The sequence below is a fragment of the Cnephaeus nilssonii genome (genome assembly GCF_951640355.1).
Source record: "Cnephaeus nilssonii genome assembly, chromosome: 17".
NCBI lineage: Eukaryota > Metazoa > Chordata > Mammalia > Chiroptera > Vespertilionidae > Cnephaeus > Cnephaeus nilssonii.
Genome location: NC_137088.1, coordinates 45351459 through 45372962, shown reverse-complemented (window position 1 = coordinate 45372962; position 21504 = coordinate 45351459). Strand labels below are relative to the sequence as shown.

Here is a 21504-nt window from a genome sequence, read left to right as displayed (position 1 = left end):
ATACTAGCTTAGTTATTAAACAGGGTTATCTGAATGGATTGAGGAGAGGCATGGCTTTCCCCAAAGTTGCAAATCCAGGATTCTTACTCCCAAGATTTGTGCCTTGGTTCCCTAAAGGTTTCTGGCTTATTGCCCCATCAACCCTTGTACCTTAACCCTTGTACAACTTTCCTGAAATGGAACCTTACTCAGGTTTACCTCTATCATTTACTAGTAATCTAAACTATTGGATCAATGTAGTAATAGGGCTCCTTAACATACAATTGCCTCCTGACTATCCTCTGGGCTTATGCCTTTTTATGCAGACCTCCTTACACCAAGGATTCCTATTATTTCCTACCCTAAATTTTCAAAGTCCAATTTAAGTCCCTCTTCCTAAACAAACAAGCCTTCCCTAATCTTAATCACATAGAGCTCTTAATTCCATTTAGAACATAATTCTTCCCTAATTGTTTATGGGGGTTAGCTTTCGCTCTTTGAAGACTGAAATAACATCTTAACACCTTCATTATGCCTGTGTTGCCTAATATTAGCTCTTTTACATACTTCCTGATTGACTGACTAGATTCTTGTCATAAAACTTATTCAACTCCTTTCATGCTAAATCTTCAAATAATGCAAGCCAAGTATGCTATTGATTTTTATTGCTTTTAACAAGGAAACTATACAAACTTGGTAGTAATGGATAACAACAACTAAGATTTGGAAACAGCCTAAGTGTCCATCAGCAGATGAGTGGATTAAAAACAGTGGTACATCTATGCAATGGAATATTATACTGCTATAAAAAAGAATGAATTCTTACCATTTGCAACAGCATGGATGGACCTGGAGAGCATTATGATAAGCGAAATAAGCCAGTCGGAGAAAGATAAATACCACATGATCTCACTCATTTGTGGAATATAATGAACAACATAAACTGATGAACAAAAATAGTCAGAGAAAAATCCTATATAATAAAAGCCTAATATGCTAAGTGTCGAGTTGTCCGGTCATCCATTCAACCAATCAAAGCGTAATATGCTAATGATATGCTAAAGCCACTCAACCGCTTGCTATGATGTGCACTAACTACCAGGGGGCAGACACTCCGACCTGTAGGTTAGCTTGCTGCTGGGGTCCAGCTGATCGGGACTGAGCAAGACGGGCCGGACACGCCCTGGAGGCCTCCCACGGCGTGGCCAACCTCCCGCAACCCTCCCTGGCCCCAATTGTGCACCAGTGGGGTCCCTTGGCCTGGCCCGCGCCCTCTCGCAATCTGGGACCCCTCAGGGAATGTTGGAGAGTCAGTTTCGACCCCATCCCACAGGCCAAGCCTAGGGACCCCACTGGTGCATGAATTCATGCACTGGGCCTCTAGTATTTTAGAATATAATAGAAGTAATCCTGTTATTTACAGATTTTTAATATTTCCTACAACTTTTGTGACATTATACTATGCTAGTACACTTTTGGTAATATTATTATATTTATATTTAAAATCTTTTTTCTTAAAATATTAGTGTTTACTGCATGTAACATTATTATACTTAAAATCATTTTTCTTGAAATATTAATATTTATTGCATGTAACATTATATTTAAAATTGTTTTTCTTGAAATATTAATGATTATTACATGTAACATTATAAAAAATAAAAAACATTTAAAATAAATAAAAATGGATAACAGATATTAATTACAAGACTATTTGAACTGTATTTTTTTTAAGTACTTTTTATTTATTTTTATTGATTTCAGAGAGGAGAGAGAGAGACAGAAACATCAATGATGAGAGAGAATCACTGATCAGCTGCCTCCTGCACACCCCATACTGGGGATCGAGCTCACAACCCGGGCATGTGCCCTTGACCGGAATCGAACCCGGGACCCTTCAGTCCGCAGGCCAACGCTCCATCCACTGAGCTAAACCGGCCAGGGCTATTTGAACTGTTTTTACACACAACACTTCTGACATCCAATGTGTGGTGACTTTTGCAACACCACTTCAACTCCCCAGTACAAAGCCGAGTGTCCTATAACTCAATTCAATTCGGTTCTGACAATACCTGGAGTTAATGTCAGATCCCACAAGTTAAATGCTCAGTCCCACAAGATTCCCCCTACTTCAGATGTCTCTCCAAAAGTCTTGGATTGTCACTGATACTTCCAAACAATCAACTATAAATTTAGTTTGATAGTTCACTAAGATAAATGACTCAAGGATCTCAGGAAAGTGCTTTACTATTACCAGTTTGTTATAAAGGATACAATTTAGGAACAACCAAATGGAAGAGTGCAAGGGCAAGATATGGAGGAAGGGGCTCAGAGTTTCCATACCCTGTCTGGGTGAGCCACCCTCCCAGCACCTCAATGTGTTCACCAAACCCAAAGCTCCCTGAATTTCAATGCTCAAGAGTTTTCACAGAGCTTAATTTTCAACCTGCCATCACCGCTCTTCCTGGAAATTGGTAAGTGGGGATGAAAGTTCCAACCCTCTTATCACCAGGTCTTTCAGAAGACCAGCCCCATCCAGAAGCTATCTAGGGATCCCCAGCTACCAACCATCTTATTATCATACAAAAAATATCCTTATCACTCTGGAGATGCCAAGAATTTTAGGAGTTGTGTGCCAGGAACCTGGGACAATGACCAAATATTTATTTTTCATTATATCACACTATTTCTTTAACACATTCCAAAAAGTTTCTAGGTATTAAAGAATTATCTTAGTTTAGATAACTCCAAAGACTTCAAAGAAGATAACCTTTTTTTTAATCCTCATCCAAGGATATTTTTTTTATTGATTTTTAGAGAAAGAGAGGGGGTAAAAGGGGGGGACAGAGAGAGAAATATCAACGTGAGAGAGAAACATCAATACATCAAACCCGCAACCTAGGCATGTGCCCTAACTGGAAATCAAATCCACAATCCAACAAACTCAGCCATCCTACCAGAGCCAAAGAAGAAAAGTTTTTTAACAGTGAAAAGCACACTGATGGAAAATAAGCACACAGGCTTTACTATGTAAGTACACCAACAACAAAAAATAAAGAAAAATTATAATAACCACAAGTTACTGAGTACTTATTCTGTGCCAGGCATTCTGCTGTTATACATAAATTATCATTAAATCTACAACAATCCTGAGGTATTAGCCTCCTTTTACAAATGAGGAAAACTGAGTCACAGAGACTCCCCAAGGTCACTCATCTGGTAAGCAGTGAAGCCAGGATTTCAACTCAGGTAGTCTAACTCCAGAACCTTTAAGCTTTTAGCTATACTGTCTCCCCTATGCCTCTGTCAACAATGTTCAACTACCCCCAAAGGTTTGATAGCAGCTCTATTTTCCCCTCCCCAATTCTGTTAACATCTGGGTTTGTATTTCTCAGAATACATCATTCTCTTTTAGGCTTTTATGTCTTAAGCACATACTGTTCCCTTGGGCTGGAATGCCTTGCTCTTTTTTTATCCATTTAGCAAAGCCCTACTCACTCTTCCAACAGCAGCTTAAAAACAACTTTCTCTGTGAAACCCTCTTCATTCCTTCCACATTTTCTGCCCCCAATCCTGGGAGAAGGAATACAGCACTCCCTTAGCTCCTTGGAAACAATGATTCACAGATAGTTCTATTGTTGGACTTATTTGTACTGTAATTATATTTTTCAGTACTATGTACCTACTGGACATTCCACTGCACTGCAAGCATGAGACAGATACTTGTTAAAGATTAAGAATTCATAATGGTCCCAGTTTAAGTTCAACTATAACTTAAATGAACATTTTCTTCTGGTCAAGACAACATCATTCATTCTAATAATATTTTATTGCACTTTATGTGCCTGCATACACAAAAGATTCATAGTAAAATTAATGTCTTAAGCTTCTCAGGTTCAGACTGAGACTTTTAAACTGTATTTTTCCAACCATTTCTCAAGTCCCACATTAAGACTTTAGCACTAGAATTTCTCAATAATACCCAAGTTGTGCCTATTAACAAATATTTCAAAATTGGAAGCACACTCTCCATCTACTAAATTTGTTAAAACAAAAGTCTAACCAAGAGTAAGACAATTCATAATAGGATATTAGTGATAATAATTAAGCTAAAGGTACTTCAAAAGCTGCTCTGTTGTCCTAGCCAGTTTGGCTCAGTGGATAGAGCGTCGGCCTGCAGACTGAAGGGTTCCAGATTTGATTCGGTCAGGGGCACATGCCTGGGTTACAGGCTCAATTTCCCCACTGGGGGCATGCAGGAGGCAGCCAAGAGATGATTCTCTCTCATCATTGATGTTTCTATCTCTCTCTCCTTTTCCTTTCCTCTCTGAAATCAATAAAAATATATTTTTTTAAAAAGCTGTTGTTAATCCTACCCACATTTGAATACTCGCTCTATACTCTTCTACCTCCTACACTCTAATCTGCTTTCACTAAGTTATTACTCCATCTAACATTTCATTTTTTATAAGAACTTTTTTGAGATATAACTCACCTACCATACAATTTACCAATTAAAAGTGTACAATTCAGAATTGTGCAACCATCACCACAATCAATTTTATAACATTTTTATCACCCCAAAAAGAAATCCATACCCATTTAAGCAGTCATTCCCTGTATCAGCCAGGATTCTCCCGAGAAACAGATAAAAAAGACAGAGAGACAGACACAGAGACAGAAAGATATTTTAAAGTACTGGCTGAAGTGACTGTGGGGACTGTCAAATCTGAAATCTACAGGACAAGCCAGCAGGCTAGAAACACAGAGATGTAGTCTTGAGTATGATGGCTCTCTGAAGACAGAATTCCTTCTTCAGGGGAACCTCAGTCTTTTCTCTTAAGGCCTTCAAAACTAATTGGATGAGACCCACCACATTCTGGAGGGTAACCTGCCTTGCTCAAAATCTACTGATTTAAATGTTAATGACATTTAAAAATACCTTCACAGCAACAACTAGACTGGTATTTGGCCAAAAATGAAACACCAGGGCCTAGCCAAGTTGACATATAAAATTAACCATTACTCCTTTACTCCCAATCCTTGGCAACAACTAATCTACTTTCTAACTCTATTGATTTGCCTATCCCACACATTTCATAGAAACAAAACTATACCACATGTGGCCTTATATGTCTGGCTTCTTTCACTTATCATAGTATTTTCAAGGTTCATCTATGTTGTAGCATGTATCATTACTTCATTCCTTTTTATTGTTCAATAATATTCCATTATATGGTATATCACATTTTATTTATACATTCATCAGTTGATGGACATTTGGGTTCTTTCTACTTTTTTTTTTCTATTATGAATAAAACTGCTATGAACATTCATACAAGCTTTTGTGTGGACATATGTTTTCATTTCTCTTTGGTTTATTATAGCTAGGAATAGAATTGTTCAGAACTACAAATTTTGTTTATTCTAGAAGTATAACTACCATACCTATACTTGTAGCATATACAACATAATCTTATCTCCTATCCCTGAATTTTTGAAAACAGAAGGAATCTTGTAACTAGTGTCTAATAATATAGTTAGTATTTCTATAGTTAAACAGTTAAAAAAACAAATGTAGTAACTTTTTCTAAATTAGATTTACTTATGTGGAAATATATATATGTGTGTGTGTGTGTGTGTGTATATATATATATATGTATATATATGTATATATATATATATATATATATATATATATATATATAATATTTCATTTAAAACACAAACTCCATACATAATAAACTTAGAAATTACCCAATAAAAGAAAAAAGTACCTTTTTTAGTATATTATATTATCTGAACAGTGATATTCCAATATACTGGGTGGGGCAAAAGTAAGTTTACAGTTGTGAGTATGCAAAAGTTTATTCTTATATTATTATTTATTAATTTTTGTGTTATTTTCCATACAAACAATTGTAAACCTACTTTTGCACTACCCGCATTCACATGTAAACAGGTGTTTTTATTCAACTTGTAAAATGTTAAATGATAAATACTTTTTTGAGAAACTGATCTTCAACTATAACTATACTGATTTACTCCCAAAATATCTAAGCATTAAAAGACAATATTTTATTTCAATGCTTTTTTTTTCCTTTTGATCTATTGTTAACTAACAGACTGGTGATGAGATTAATGACTAAGAAAGCTGGGATAGCACACAATAGAGAGAGGTCAGGAGTGTGCATTCTGCAATCAGATGGTTCAAATCCTGACTCCAACACTATCTGTGTCTCATCTATAAGCTGAAGATAATACTACTTACTTCAAAAGTTTGCTGTGAGGATTAATTGAGATAACTCTTAGCACACCACCTAGTAAGTGCTCAATAAATTGATAACTATTAATCTTACAACAGTTTGGATGCTGGTCAGAAGTTAGAGCATATTAACACATTCCAGAATAGCTTACCAGAATTCACTTGATATTATCAGCTAAAAAGTACATTTTAAATTATGATCTAATCACTTATGAAAAAAAGTAACAACAACAAAAAACTGTGTTTCTTTACCTACATCCCTAAGTAGGTAAATACACAAAAAGTTCTGAAAATCACAATCTGATAACAACTTTTACTTCTGGCGGAAAGGAAGAGAATGGGAGGTGCCTATGTGAAGGACATATCTGCACTCATTATATTTCCCTATTGCTTAAATTTTTATGGAAATGTATTCCAGTTATTAGTACATAAAAGTTAAAAATAAGAAATAACAGCTTGAAAATCTATATTGGAAAATCATTTCTGTTTAGCTCAACTAGAACAAGTTAGTAGTTATAAATATAGATAAAACTATAAGTCTGAAATTATTGATAAAACATTAATATAAATAAATAAGAAACAAAGTTTCATATGTCTGTAAATGAAAATCTAATCCAAACTGTATATTTTACAAAGGATACAGTACTAATCACCAAGTTTCCATGTGTTCAAGTAGCTACATACATTTACTTTTTAAATTTATAATTGTCAGCTATTCTCTTAAAAGGATTAAAAAAGTACATAGCAAACAAGTTTTTCCAAAGCTGTTTCATTCATTTGCATGACACCCAAATCCAAATCAGTTGCCTGAATGCAAGTCTAAGAAAAAATATATTTATTAGTAGAAATAGTAGAGATAATGTTTAAAAAACGCTAATTAACTCGAGAGAGAAAAATAACTCAGGTTCTCCCAGTCATCTGTCATATAACAAGCATTTTAGTTATGTACCCCAAAAATAATAGCTTAGATTACCTTTCAAGAGAGCAAAAGACAGATTTTCATTACAGTAATTATTCAGTTCATAATGAGATAGTTCAGAATAAATGTCTAGCAGTTGGCTTTTATTTTAGAAAAAATCTAGATTCTGGTTACAACTCCCATAGTTCCTAAGAGGTGACCTTGTACTAATAACCTCTAAACATCAAACTTTTTTTGGATAAAAGGGAGCCAGTCTGTAGCTGCTCTACCTACCTAAGAGTGTTATACAGATCAAGCGAAATAAGAAAGCACTCTGAATATTATAAAATCTTTAAAATAAAAGTATTATTTTGTACAAAAATAGAAACATTTGCAATAGTTCAAAATTAATATCACCAACCACAGATTATCTATGATCGAAAAACACTTAGCAAACTGTCTTGCACATGACAAGTTCTCAATAAGTCATGATTTATATAAAGACTACTTATTGGTAATTAAGTTCATGATCCCAAATTAAGAACTAACTTAAATGACCTTCTGCCCTTTGACCCTCCTCAGGTTTTGCAGAAATACCAACTGATCCACTGTTCACATTTCACTCATTCAAACATTTATGCAATACCTATTCCCTTGTTCTCAAGAGCTCACATCTGGCAGGGCAACAGTACATATCTGCATCATAGTTATTTTGTTGTCTGTATCCCATAATGAAATTATATACAAAGTTCTATGGGAGTACAGAGGAAGACCCAATCAATTCTTCAGTTAGTGGGGGTCAGGGAAGCTTTCACATTGGAACTGGGCCTTAAGGAATGAAAGGAAAGATCCTTCTGGGAAACAAGACAAAACAGCAAAAAAGGCACTTATTCTAGAAACAGTCAGCGCTGTTACATAGCTACTGCACAGAATTTGGGGTAAAAGAAAAAAAGAATAATAGAAAATGGAGCTGAAAAAGAGGAAATCAGAGTCAGATTTTGATGGAGTTTGTATTATTATGCCAAAAATTTATGGAGCAACAACCAAAAATCTTTTTTTATTAATCCTCACCTGAGGACATGCTGAAAGAGAAAAAACCAAACATTGATGTGAGAGAGAAACATTGATTGGTTGCCTTCCATTTGTGCCCCAACCAGGTATTAAACCCACAACCCAGGTACGTGCTCTAAATGGGAATGGAACCAGCGACCCTTCAGTGCACAGGACAACACTCAACCGAGCCACACCAGTCTGGCTTAACCAAAAAAATTTTTTAAATATATTTTATTGAGTTTTTACAGAGAGGAAAGGAGAGGGATAGAGAGTCAGAAACATCGATGAGAGAGAAACATCGATCAGCCGCCTCCTGCACACCTCCCACTGGGGATGTGCCCGCAACCAAGGTACAAGCCCTTGACCAGAATCGAACCTGGGACCTTTCAGTCCGCAGGCCAACGGTCTATCCACTGAGCCAAACCAGCTAGGGCCCAAAATATTTTAATCTTTTTTTTTTTCAATTAAAGTTGACATAAAATATTATATTAGTTTCAGGTGTACACCCCAGTGATTAGACATTATATAACTAACTAAGTGATCATCCCAATATATCTCGTACCCATCTGACACCATCCATAGTTATTAGAATATTATTGACTATATTCCCTATGCTGTACTTTGTATCTCCATGACTATTATTAGTACTTCTTAAATCATTTCACCTTTTTCACCCATACCTGCAAACCCCCTCCCATCTGGCAACTGTCAAAATGTATTTATGAGTCTGTTTCTGTTTTGCTTCTTTACTTATCTTGCTTTTTAGATTTAATTGTTCACAGATATGTATTTATTGCCATTTTATTGTTCATTTTTGAAATCTTTTTTTTCCTTCTTTTTCTTAAAGAAGTCCCTTTAACATTTCATGTACTACTGGTTTCATGGTGATGAACTTCTTTAGCCTTTTCTTGTCTGTCAAGCTCTTTATCTGACCTTCAATTCGGAACGATAGCTTTGGTAGGTAGATAATCTTGGTTGTACGTCCTTGCTTTTCATCACTTTGAATATTTCTTTTTGTTGTTTTTTTTTAATATATTTTATTGATTTTTTACAGAGAGGAAGGAAGAGGGATAGAGAGTTAGAAACATCGATGAGAGAGAGACATTGATCAGCTGCCTCCTGCCCACCTCCCACTGGGGATGTGCCCGCAACCAAGGTACATGCCCTTGACCAGAATCGAACCTGGGACCCTTCAGTCCGCAGGCCGACGCTCTATCCACTGAGCCAAACCGGTCTCGGCGATCACTTTGAATATTTCTTGCCACTCCCTTCTGGCCTGCAAAATTTCTGGTGAAAAATCAGCTGGCAGTTATATGGGCACTCCCTTGTAGGTAACTAACTACTTTTCTCTTGCTGCTTTTAAGATTCTTTGTTTTTAACCCTTGGTATTTTAATTATGATGTATCTTGGTGTGGGCCTCTTTTGGGATCATCTTGTTTGGGACTCTCTGCACTTCCTGGACTTGTAAGTCTATTTCCTTCACCAGGTTAGGTAACTTTTCTGTTGGTATTATTTTCAAATAAGCTTTCAATTTCTTGCTCTCTCTCTTCTCCTTCTAGCACCCCCATGATGTGAATGTTGGTCACCTGAAGTTGTCCCAGAGGCTCCTTGCACTGTCCTAATTATTTTTGGATTCTTTTTCCTTTTTGTGCTGTTCTGATTGGGTGTTTGTTGCTTTCTTATATTCCAAATTGCTGATTTGATTATTGGCTTCATCAACTATACTGTTGATTCCCTGAAATTATTCTTCATTTCAGTTAGTGTATCCTTCATTTCTTTGTTGTTTTGTTAATCTTCACAGGAGGATATTTTTTCTATTGATTTTTAGAGAAATGGAAGGGAAGGAGGGAGAAGGAAGAGAGGAGGAGAGAAACATCAATATAAGAGACCCATTGATTGGTTGCCTCCTGCAAACAGCCCGACCAGAGCTGGGGTAGAACCTGCAACCCAGGTACATTCCCCTAACAGGGAATTGAACCTGTGACCCTTCAGTGTGTAGGCCAACACTCTAACCACTAAGCAACACCAACCTAGGCTCTATCCTTCATTTCTGACTGATTCTTCTTCTGGTTTCCATGTCCTTTTTTATGCTGTTGAAGTTTTCACTAAGTGCATTGAGCATTGTCATAATCAGTGTTTTGAACTCTGCATTTGGCAGATTCCTTGTCTCGGTTTTGTTTAGTTCTTTTTTCTGAAGTTTTGTTCTGTTCTTTCATTTGGGACGTTTGTCTCTTCATTTTGACAGCCTCCCTGTGTTTGCTTCTACGTGTTAGGTAGAGCTGCTACATTTCCCAGGCTTGGTAGAGTGTCCTAATGTAACAGGTCCAGGGGCATAGCCTCCCAATCACCCAAGCTGGGCACTCCAGGTGTACATACCCTGTGGGCTGTGTATACCCTCCTGTTGAAGTTGATTGCTGTTGGCACATCAATGGAAGTGATTTACCCTAGGCTGATTAGTTGCAAGAACTGGCTACGACCACCGTGGAGGAGCAGCTGTGCAGGGGTCCACCCCAAAGAGCAAAACTTATTTCAGTGGGGCTCTGGTCCCTGCTGAGTCTGCCCCTTGAGTATCACTTGTGGAGGTGGTTGGGTGGTGCTTTGACATGGACTGAAGCTCTGGGGCCTCCTGGAAGATGCAGGCCAAGGTCATCTGCTGCCTGTGTTCTGCCCAGGGTCCTCCCAGCATGATCTACAAAGCGATCTACAGATGGTTGCTACTTGTGCTGGGCTTGGAGATACCCAGGAGAGGCCAAGTTTCAAACCAAGGCCAGATGCTGCTAATGCCAGACCTGGGGTGACTTAAGGAGAGGTATGGGGCACTGAGGCCAGATGCTACTTTTTGGAGAGATTTTAAGAAAGTCTGAGGCATTTGTATGAAAAAGCCACTGGAAACAACTTGGGAGGACCCACAAGTTGGGTGGGACAGGGTCTCAGGCAATCACCAGGGTGGGGGCAAACAGTAATACCCAGGTTTGGAAACTCAATGATGCCTGCTGGCTCTGTGGAGAGAGGGCTTAGCAAAGAATCAATGGCCTCTGCCAGCAAGCACTTCTGTTTGCCCCTCCAGCCCTTGCCTTGATGCCAAACAATTCAGTTCTTCTGGGATGTGTCTGGTGCTTTTCAAGTAGCTGCCCCAGTGCTGAAGCTCAGAGGGAGTGAGTTCCTCCCTTTAAGAAGAACATCTAGGACCCCGAGAGCCCTCCATCTCACTCAGCCACAATTCCCACTGGTTTTTACAGCCAGAAGTTGTGGGAATTTCTCTTCCTGGCAGTGGAATCCTGTGCTGGGAAGCCTGGTGTGGGGCTGGGACCCCTCGCTCTCAGGTGGACCTCCACAACCAAGATATCCTTCCCGATTTTTATCTGCCACATGTGGGTGTGGGACCATCCTATTCCTGATTCTGCTCCTCTAGAAGAAGTCTCAATGTGACTTCTTCTATATATCCTTAGTTGTAGGACTTCTGTTCAGCTAGATTTCAGGTGGTTCTGAATAATGGTTGTTCTGTAGTTCAGTTGTAATTCTGACATGGTTGTGGGAGGATGTGAGTACAGCATTTACCTACATCACCATCTTGACTGGAAGCCCCCAACAACCAAGATTTTTGAGCAGTGGTGTAAACTGTTAATTTACCTGTAGTGGGAGTGACAGAAGCTTGGGCAGGAAAGAGTCTTTAGAACATTTCCACAGCTAACAAATGCCACCATTTTTCTTGATTCAAGTAACTAACATACGATGTTAAGAAACAATCTCACAATCTTTTCACTTAAAACTCTAAATGACAGACACCCTCCTCTCTATCTATCAAAGAGAACAGATACTAAGCTCTAACATAAATACCACTTGAGAAAACCAAATAGGAGCCTAGGAAGGTAAACAATAAATTTAACCTAAGGAATAAAGTCAAGTAACTAAGTACGAAAACATGTTTTAAGTGTATATACTGTCCATATTTTTTACAACTTGAAATAATAGTTAAAATATTTCATTAATTTTTTACTACTATGAAAAGTGACACAGAAGGAAATGAGTATGTGCTTTGGATATAAAACATGGCCTTCTAAACATGTTTACAATTAATGTGCCTTAAATATAACATGTGTCAAATATGTGACTTTCTCAGAAAAAGCAACCCCTCTTAATGACCTTTGAAATTCTGTCAAAAAAAAAAAAATTAGATATCACCCTGCCAGTGTATTCAGTGGTTAGAGCGTCGACCAGAGCACCAAAGGGTCATGGGTTTGCTTCCTGGCCAAGGGCATGTACCTGGGGTGCAGATTCAATCCTCGGCCCAGGTCAGGGCACATGTAGCAGGCAACCAATCAACATGTCTCTCTCACATCAATGTTTCCCTCTCTCTCTCTTTCTCTCCCTACTTCTCTCCCCTTTCCCTCTCCCTTCCTCCCTCCCTTCTACTCTCTCTAAAAATCAATGGGAAAAAATATATCCTCAGGTGTGGATTAACAAAAGAATAAATTAGGTATCTGTTAAAAAAACACACAAATAAACAAAATCAATGAATGTATGATATACCATTTTCCCAAAAGCTAAAGCCAGAATCATTGCTGTCATGTTTAGATAAAGGGAGGAAGAAGGAAGAAACTATCTTGGTTGTAAAATTCTGGAGATTCCCTTTGCAATGACTTCCTTGCAATGTCCTTGGAACATGCCATATCTATGTCTTTGCTTGAGCAATTCTTCCCACCTAAAACTCTTTCCTTGACTGAAACTATCTCATCCATGAAACTTTCCCTAAAATCTCTCTCTTTGCTAAAGTCCTAATGGATAAGTTAATACACTTGTCTTTTCTCACTTTTTGACATTTAATTATTTTCATTCCTATTGTGAATCTGGTCTATATCCTTACAAAATGACATTATATCTAAACTGTTACAAAGCCTCAGAATAGCAGAGTAGTTAAGAGCTTAGGTTCTAGACCTTAGAATCAAGAGTCAGAATACCTCAGTTCAAATCTTAGCTCTACCATTTAATAGCTATGTGAACTTGGGCAAGTAAACCTAATCTAATCTTCCTGTGCTTTAACTTCCTCATAGGTTAATATGGGGAAAATAAACACCTATCTTGAACAGCTATTTAAGAATTAAATAAATTAACGTTTAAAGCATTTAGAACAGGCATGGTACATAGTACACCACAAGTGTTAGTTGACCTGTTACTCATTTTTCCTTGCTCCAGACCTCTCTACATATTATTGTATCACTCTTAAATGGGACTTTTGGTATGTCATTACTCTGCACAGAACTCTCCCTGGCTTTCCATAGCCTGTGCGTCCATGTCCTTAGTTAGGTAATCAAGGCACTCTACAACCTGGCACCACACTATCTACTCAGCTCCAGTTACCCAACATCTACTTTATACAAAGTAAAAGGAAACAGACATATAAGGCAGAAACCCTCTCCTCCAAGGCCTAACTCCTAATTACAAAAACAAGGCACAAACATAAAACCATTACAAAGAATGGGTGTTCACCATAGCTGCTCTCCAAAAGAACTCTACAATCCAACAAAATTCATTTCTGCAGTATTTGGAAGATGTCAAAGTCATTAAAAATTATCTGCTTTTGTCTGTTTTATTTCACTCTCATCCCCTCAAAACACACAAAAACAACCAGAAAGCACTTTTTCGTAACTTGTATCTATCCATCTCTTGTTTTAAAAAATATAATTTTAGCCGAAACCGGTTTGGCTCAGTGGATAGAGCGTCGGCCTGCGGACTCAAGGGTCCCAGGTTCGATTCCGGTCAAGGGCATGTACCTTGGTTGCGAGCACATCCCCAGTAGGGGGTGTGCAAGAGGCAGCTGATCGATGTTTCTCTCTCATCGATGTTTCTAACTCTCTATCCCTCTCTCTTCCTCTCTGTAAAAAATCAATAAAATATATTTTTAAAAAAATAAATATATATATATATATATATATATATATATATATATATATATAAAATTTTATTGATTTCAGAGAGGAAGGAAGAGGGAGAGAGAGATAGAAAATCAATGATGAGAGAGAATCATTGATTGGCTGCCTCATGCACACTCCACACTGGGGATCAAGCCTGCATGTGCCCTGACTGGGAAATGAACTGTGACCTCCTGGTTCATATGTCAATACTCAGCCACTGAGCCACACCGTTCGGGTCATCCCTTATTTTAAAGTCAATTCAAACACTATCATGCTCTTACCATTTTAATTTATATAATACTATCTTATCTCAGTCAACTGTTCTCAAGGTGTATAGTCACCCTCTCTAAAATATAAGCTTCTAGAAAGAAATAACAATTTCTTACCAGTTATTGCCATTTCCGTTCCCCCCACTAAAACAGATCATGTTAGAACAGATGCTCAATAGTAACTGTTGAATTTAAGTAAAAAAGGGAAACTGGAAGTAAACAGCTAGTACTACTACAGAGAGACTGGAAACAGACTGCATACTGTTTGGACCACTGGACTTCTCCTTTCCACAAAGCCTCAAATCAGATGAGGCCATCCAAATCAGAAAAGAGGTAGTCCACTCACTCTCCTTTCTATGTAACCACCATATGGATAGATTTGTTTTTCAGTGGTACATTGAGTCAACAGAAGGATCACAAATCATTCTATTATCTACTATCTAACTTGGAAAGCTTGACCTCCAAAAAGATGATATATTGAGCCAGCATCCAAGAAGGGCAATATCCAACTGCTACATCCCTAAGTATATGATTTGAGAAAGCCTGTTAAAGTCTACTTTATGGCAAACTTGTCACCCTTCAACATGCAGGTTTTAAGTACCATAACACATTCCATGAACTTAGCATTAAAAAGTGTGACCTACATTTTCATGTGCCCACATTCTGCAAATTTTCTATAATGAACATGTATTACTTGAATAATCAGAAAGTTTCAAATGTTTAGTATTTCTTCCAGATTTTAAGGGGCGTCTCATAATGGCCCATGCAGAACACAACCCAATTAAAAATAAATCAAAAAGCCCTAGCTGGTTTGGGTCAATGGATAGAGCGTCAGCCTATAGACTGAGAGGTCCCAGGTTTGATTCCAGTCAAGGGCACATGCCCGGGTTGTGGGCTCGATCCCCAGTAGGGGGCGTGCAGGAGGCAGCCAACCAATAATTTTCTCTCATCACTGATGTTTCTCTCTCTCTCTCCCTCCCTCTCTGAAATCAATATAAAAATATATTTTAAAAAAAAACAAACCAAAAAGAGTCCTGGCCTATGTTTCTCAGTGGTTACAGCATCAGGCCAGGCCCAGGAGGATCATGGATTTGATTCCCAGTCAAGGGCACATAGCTGGGTTGCAGGTTGGATCCCCAGCCCCAGTCAGGGTGCGTGTGGGAGGCAACCAATCGATGTCTCTCACATTGATGTTTTTCTCTCTCTCTCTCCTCCCCTCCTTCCATCCCTCCTTTTCACTCTTTCTAAAAATCACCGGGAAAAATATCCTCAGGTGAGGATTAACAAAAAATAAAATAAACCAAAGGGCATATTACCCCAACTTTACACCTCCCAGGTAAAATGCCAGTTTGGACAGAGTTCTCAACTTTGTATGTTTCAATTTCAACCTCTACAGCCCTGGCCAGTAACTCAGTTGGTTAGAGCATCTTCCTGATACACCAAAGTTGCAGGTCAGGGCACATACAAGAAGCAATCAATGAATGTATAAATAAATGGAACAACAAATGGATGTTTCTCTCTCTAAAATCAATCAATAATTTTTTTTAAAAAATTTCCTCTAAATATGCCATCACATGAAAGGAAAAAATTTCTCATTACCTTCCCAAGACTCCACAGCACTACAACAAATTGCAAAGAGCTACCTAGATGGTTTCTCTCCCTCCACCCCCAAACACCCTCCTCCCTAAGTACATAGCCTTTAATAATGCCCAGGAAAAGAGTGCTAAGTGATTTACATGATTATCCCAATCCTCAAAACAAAAGTAGGTACCACTATTAACCCTAGAAGAGAAAACTGAGGCTTAGAGATGTTTTTTGGGGGGACGCGGGGTGGGGGGTTGGCGGGGGGAGTTGCCTGAGGAGGGATTCTTGTATTGTACAAAAAAAGTCTGCTGGGAATGGCCCAGGGACTTTTGATATGAGACAATTATAGCAGAAATCCTCAAACTAGAAATTTCACAGAGAAAACAATAAATGATATTTGGTCAAACTGGATTTTCTTTAGAACTGTGTACCTCATAATATCTGGTATATAACAGATGCTCAATAAAAACCAGTCTGTTCAAATTTAAATTTAAATAGTTAATTCCTAAAATAATTTGATCACATGGCAAAATCTGACAGGTTATTTGTTTTAACTAGTTTAGGTGGTACAATAGCCAATAATTATATCTACACCTAAAGTAATATTCTGAGTGTTGGCTAATAAAGTAGCAATAAAAAGGAAAAATGGCAGAAATGAGTTGTATATCCTTTAAGCTTTTCTAATAACAAATTCCATTTAAAATTTTAACATGTGATCGCAATTTACACAATAAACACTCACTACTGACCTATTCTTAGTCATCTCAAAATAACCTAGCCAGGAAAAGCACTGTTCATGCAATCACTGGTTTTCAAATAAGTAAAACAAAATAATCTGAGTCTCCTTAGAATATTGGGTCAAAGTAAAGAATGTGCATTTTTAGAGTATGTATTTTAAGCACACCTGTAATCTGTTTAAATTGGGCTATAACTGTTGCCTAGGGACATAAAAAGACAAAAATGTAAAAGCTGACTGAGTTATGGCCCTAGCAATTAACTGATGTTTGAATCTGATTGATGGAAAGATGAGTTCTATGAATATTCACTTTAAATGATTATGGGTAATCTGTGAAATCTTTCAGGCACCCAAACTTTAGTTTCCAGGGATGAAAAATATGTCTGTTCCACAGGTAAAATACCTGGTGTTATACAGAAAAATTAACATACTTTTCAGTTCTCATCCTACACAAAGATTAGGATAAAGGTATTATGCAAGCACCCAGCACTTGGGCAATTTTTTCCTCCTTTCTCTGAAAAAATGATTTATATAATAATTCCTTAATTCAGTAGCAACAGAGTATTACTTTCTTCCTTTTGAGACTCGGGTTTCTTTTATTTCAAAACACTACTCTTGAAGATTTAAATTCTTCTTTTAAAAAAGACTTAATCATTTAAGTCAAAAAGAGGGAGCAAAAGTCAAGAGGTGAAACCTGAGATATTATTATTAGTCTTACATAACTTGCTCTAAGTTGGAACTGATTCTGTAGCTGAACTAAAATCTAAGGTTTAAGCACAAAGATGAGCTCTTCAGTACATTCTTCACACACAGAGTTTTAAAAATTGAAAGGGTCTTTATTTTTCTCCTCGAATTCTTAAAATATAAGCACTCACATGTATAGTATTAGGGTGCTAACATAAAAATGATAAAATGCTCACACTTGCAATAGTCCTATTGCATCTAGGTAATGAAATAATTGATAGAAATGAATATAATTTCAAAAAAATAATTTCCTAACACTGACCTTTAAATATCGCTTCTGTAAGTATGCATAAAATATTTTAATAAGTGCTGCAGGCAACATCAAAAAGTGACTTCCAAAAACAATAGGTATAGGTTCATGCAACTTGCAAAAAAAACTCTGAAAATGTAGTTAGTTGTTCATGCCTAATTAAAATGGCTTTGATAACTGCAAATTTCTCGTGGGTATACATAGCAAATCTTTCAAAATCTAACTTTACACCAGTGAATGCCTTTACTAGACAGGCCCTGATCTGAACTCAACTAAAAGCTACATTAACTACATCTCACCACCGAGACAATTGAGCCCCACTGTAATAATGGTCACGGATTCCCTGCATTGCTTTGGGAACTGTTGCTTGCTCAATCAAGCTCTCAACTGCAAATTCACCTTTCTAAAAAGACTGAAAACAAAATGACAAGTTTCACTATCTACTTTTCCGAACCAAACTAGGGTTTGGGATTTCACTGGGAATGACCACATTATCAAGATGCCATCGCCCTCCCAAGGCATTTAATTACAATGCCTTCTCTGTTTTCCATTCAGCCACCTCAATTAAATTTCCACTAGAACCAGACACACAAAAAGTTGATTCCGTGGCCCTGCTGAAAGTCTCCTCTGGGTGCAAACCCTGGGATCCCGCATGCATTATGCAGAAAGAGCAAAGGGAAACAAAAAGTAATGATGGTTAAACAATGTTGTGACATTACCTTGCCCGTCTTGTGATCAAACCAGACCAGAGCATGGTTCCTTGACAGCACTTTGCAATCAAAGGTAGCATTATTCTGCGCGGGTCGACAGCGGGCCACGGAGCGGCCGATTTTAATGGGCTCGTCCAGGTAGACATGACGCTCCTGAAACGGGTGCGAGTTCGGGCGGCAAGTGAAGATGGCCAAGGCTGACGGCATCGAGGACAGACTGGGGTGTCTCTCCTACCACAGGACAAAGGAGTTCCACCGGATCCGGACTGCCCTTCACAAGCCTAGGCCCCTATCCTCCCCAAAATTCTATATTAAAACAAACTGCGCATGGTCTGAGCATAACCAGTGAACATCAACAACTCTTCACTCGAGTGAGAAGACAAGCCAGCGCCAGCCCCATCACCTCCTTTAAAACCCAGCACCGCCCTGATGACAAAAAGTCCCCAACTGGCAGCTTTCAATCCATCTTCTTCCTTGGGAAGAAAAGGCTCAAACATCGGACAGCTTCAGCCAAGAAAACTCCTGGAAGACAGTTTGGGGGCTGGAGGTATCCAAGCAGATGAGTCACACACCAGTTCTTGCGTTTTGTTTGGGATCGCGGCCGCTTTCCCCCCTCGGTGGCGGAAACGTTGCAGCACTGCAGCATGAAGGAAGGGTCGGTCCGGCGCGACCGGCAAGGTCCTTTCGGGGCGAAGAGAGGTGCAGCCGAGCTCCTCCGGGCAGCCACCACCCGTCCCGGAGGGCCTCGGAAGTGGAAGGGCGGGAGGGGTCCGAGAGGGTCTAGACCGCCAGCGGGACAGTCTGCATTGGCCCCAGATGCGCGGAGGCCGCCGGGAGAGGACACGGGGTCCCCGGACCGCACCAGCCGAGACGGCGGTGGCCGGGGTCCTTGGCACGAGGAACGGGGACTCGCGGAGGCGCGGGCGGCGGCCGAGTGGGGACTCCCGGGCACCTGGCGGGCGTCCCCGCGACCAGGGCGGGGATGCGGACCGAGCTCGGCACGACCCCGGGGAGGCTCGGGGGTCTCCGCCCGCAGGAAGTTGGTCCCTGGACGCCTGGACTCCGGGCTCCTGGGCAGCACACCGGCCGCCTCTTCTCAGGGTCGCCCCCGCGAGGGTCGCATCTCAGGGACGGCAGCCGCAGCTCCCGGCGGACGAGGCGGTGGGGGAGGGAGGCTGGCCCCGAGGCGGGGGGAGAGGCCTGGAGGCCCCGGGCTGAGTCCGCCGCAGCCTCCGCCACTCGGGGCGGGGGGGACACGCTCAGGCTGCGCCCGGCGAGGCAGGAAACTTTCCGACCTGGTAGGGAAACACCACAACAAACGGCCGTCAAGCGCCGGCGCCCGCCCGCCTCAGCGCTCGCCCGCCCCAGCCTGCCCCCGCCAGCCCCGCACCACGGCCCCAAACTCGCCGACCCCTCCGCGGACGGGCAGCGGATATTTGAAGGCCGGACGCCACGACAGGTCCTGCGCCCCCCGGCCCCGCCGCCACCTCAGCTTACCTTGCCAGCGCCGGCCGCCATAGTGACTCTGACTGAAACCTACCCGGTGCACCGCCGCGGGAACGCGCACCCTTCCCGGGCCCTCCCACCCCTCCGCCGCGCCGTAGTCCGGGCGTCACGTGACCGACGCCGTGGGAGCCCTGCTGGTCACGGGCAGAAAAGAGGGCAAGCTCGCGTTTCACGAACCTCCGGGCGCCATCTTAGTTAAGGGCCGGAAGTTTCCAGGGATAGGACTTCGCTCTGCGACCGTGTCGGTTAAGGGCAAGAAAGAATTGGACCCCTTGGAGGTTTTATAAACAAAACGTGCCAGCTTCCTGCTTTACCATCTTTTATAAACAAAACGTGCCAGCTTCCTGCTTTTGCCATCTGGGTGGAGAAGGCACCAACTTGAACCAGATTTTATTCACTATAGCCCTCGTTGAGAATAGTAAGGAGCAAAGAGCACGGGCCCGGCCAGAGGAGGCGTTGTTAATAGCCGCCTTATCTGAGGGCAGTCCAGGGTCCCCGCAGCTGCCGGGGGTGTCAGCAACCCAGTTCCCACACGTCCTGGGGTGTGTGCACCTACGGTGAGAGGGCCATGCTCCCCTGCGGAAGTCTTCATTGTGGGTCGTGCCCAGAGGGAAACTTTCTTGGCCGCTAATTCCATTTCAAATGATCCTTTTTCTCCAGGGGCCTATCATGTGCCCCGGGACTCCCAAGGCAGATTCTGCCCCCAGAAAGTGTGATTTAAACAAGTTTAAAATCACGTTGCTTCCAGAGAGAGGTCGAACAATTTCCAATATGAAAATAAAAGGGGCGGGGGGGTATTTCCGGCACTCATAATATTAAGGTAGATGATTGATCTCAAGAAGGAAAAATTGCAAAGCCTTCAAGAAAATTCCAAGAAAAGATGGTGGGAAGGAACCTTACTCGTTTAGAATCAATGGTGGCTTTACCCTATTCCATTGACAACAGACTCCGCCACTTGACCTTGAGCAACTCTCCAAACTTTTTCAAGCCTGGTTTTCTCATCTATACAATGGAGATAATTCATAACTCACCTGTTACTATTAGAATTCAAGGTGACAATCCATGTTACTCAGTAAAGAGTAAATATTATTCATTTCAGTACTTGTATAGGGTTTGGCCCTGTCCTAACCTTTGTGCTGGGCCCTGGGGACACATAGGTGACCAAACCTCAACTTCTGCCCTCTGAGGGCATATATGGGTATTATGGAATAGGGGTGGGAATATAGATGGTTGACAAACACAGAGATAACTACTTTGATATGACCAGGGCTAAAAAAAAATGGAGGCAAACACAAAAAAAGGGGTCAGGGGCAGCCTTCTAGGGGAAGGAAGGAGAGTAGAAAACCACAATAAATATGATATTTGATGAATAGCTTCATAACTTCCAAGAAAGAGGGACTATCAAGAAAAGGAATAAGGTTATTTGAAACAGTGGACCAATATGCCCAGCTCCTAATATTTAATACTTGAATGAAAATTATATACTGTTACTCATTATTACAGGATAAAGTAAGAGTGGTACAAAGTGTGTCTGGAGAAAATAATATGCTCTAGATTATAAAGAACTTGTATATTTTTTAAATACATCATTAATTCAG

The 21504-nt window shown here is 40.2% G+C and overlaps 1 protein-coding gene across 1 annotated transcript in view; it reads right to left on the bottom strand.

The window, feature by feature from the left end:
- SLMAP (sarcolemma associated protein) overlaps nucleotides 1-19997 on the bottom strand; it is a 158086-nt gene extending 138089 nt beyond the window's left edge. The window contains 2 exon segments of the mRNA XM_079794832.1: nucleotides 18410-19695; nucleotides 19898-19997. Of these exon segments, the coding sequence (XP_079650958.1) occupies nucleotides 18410-18607 (198 nt within the window). The 5' untranslated portion in view covers nucleotides 18608-19695; nucleotides 19898-19997.
- Nucleotides 19998-21504: the final 1507 nt, after the last annotated feature.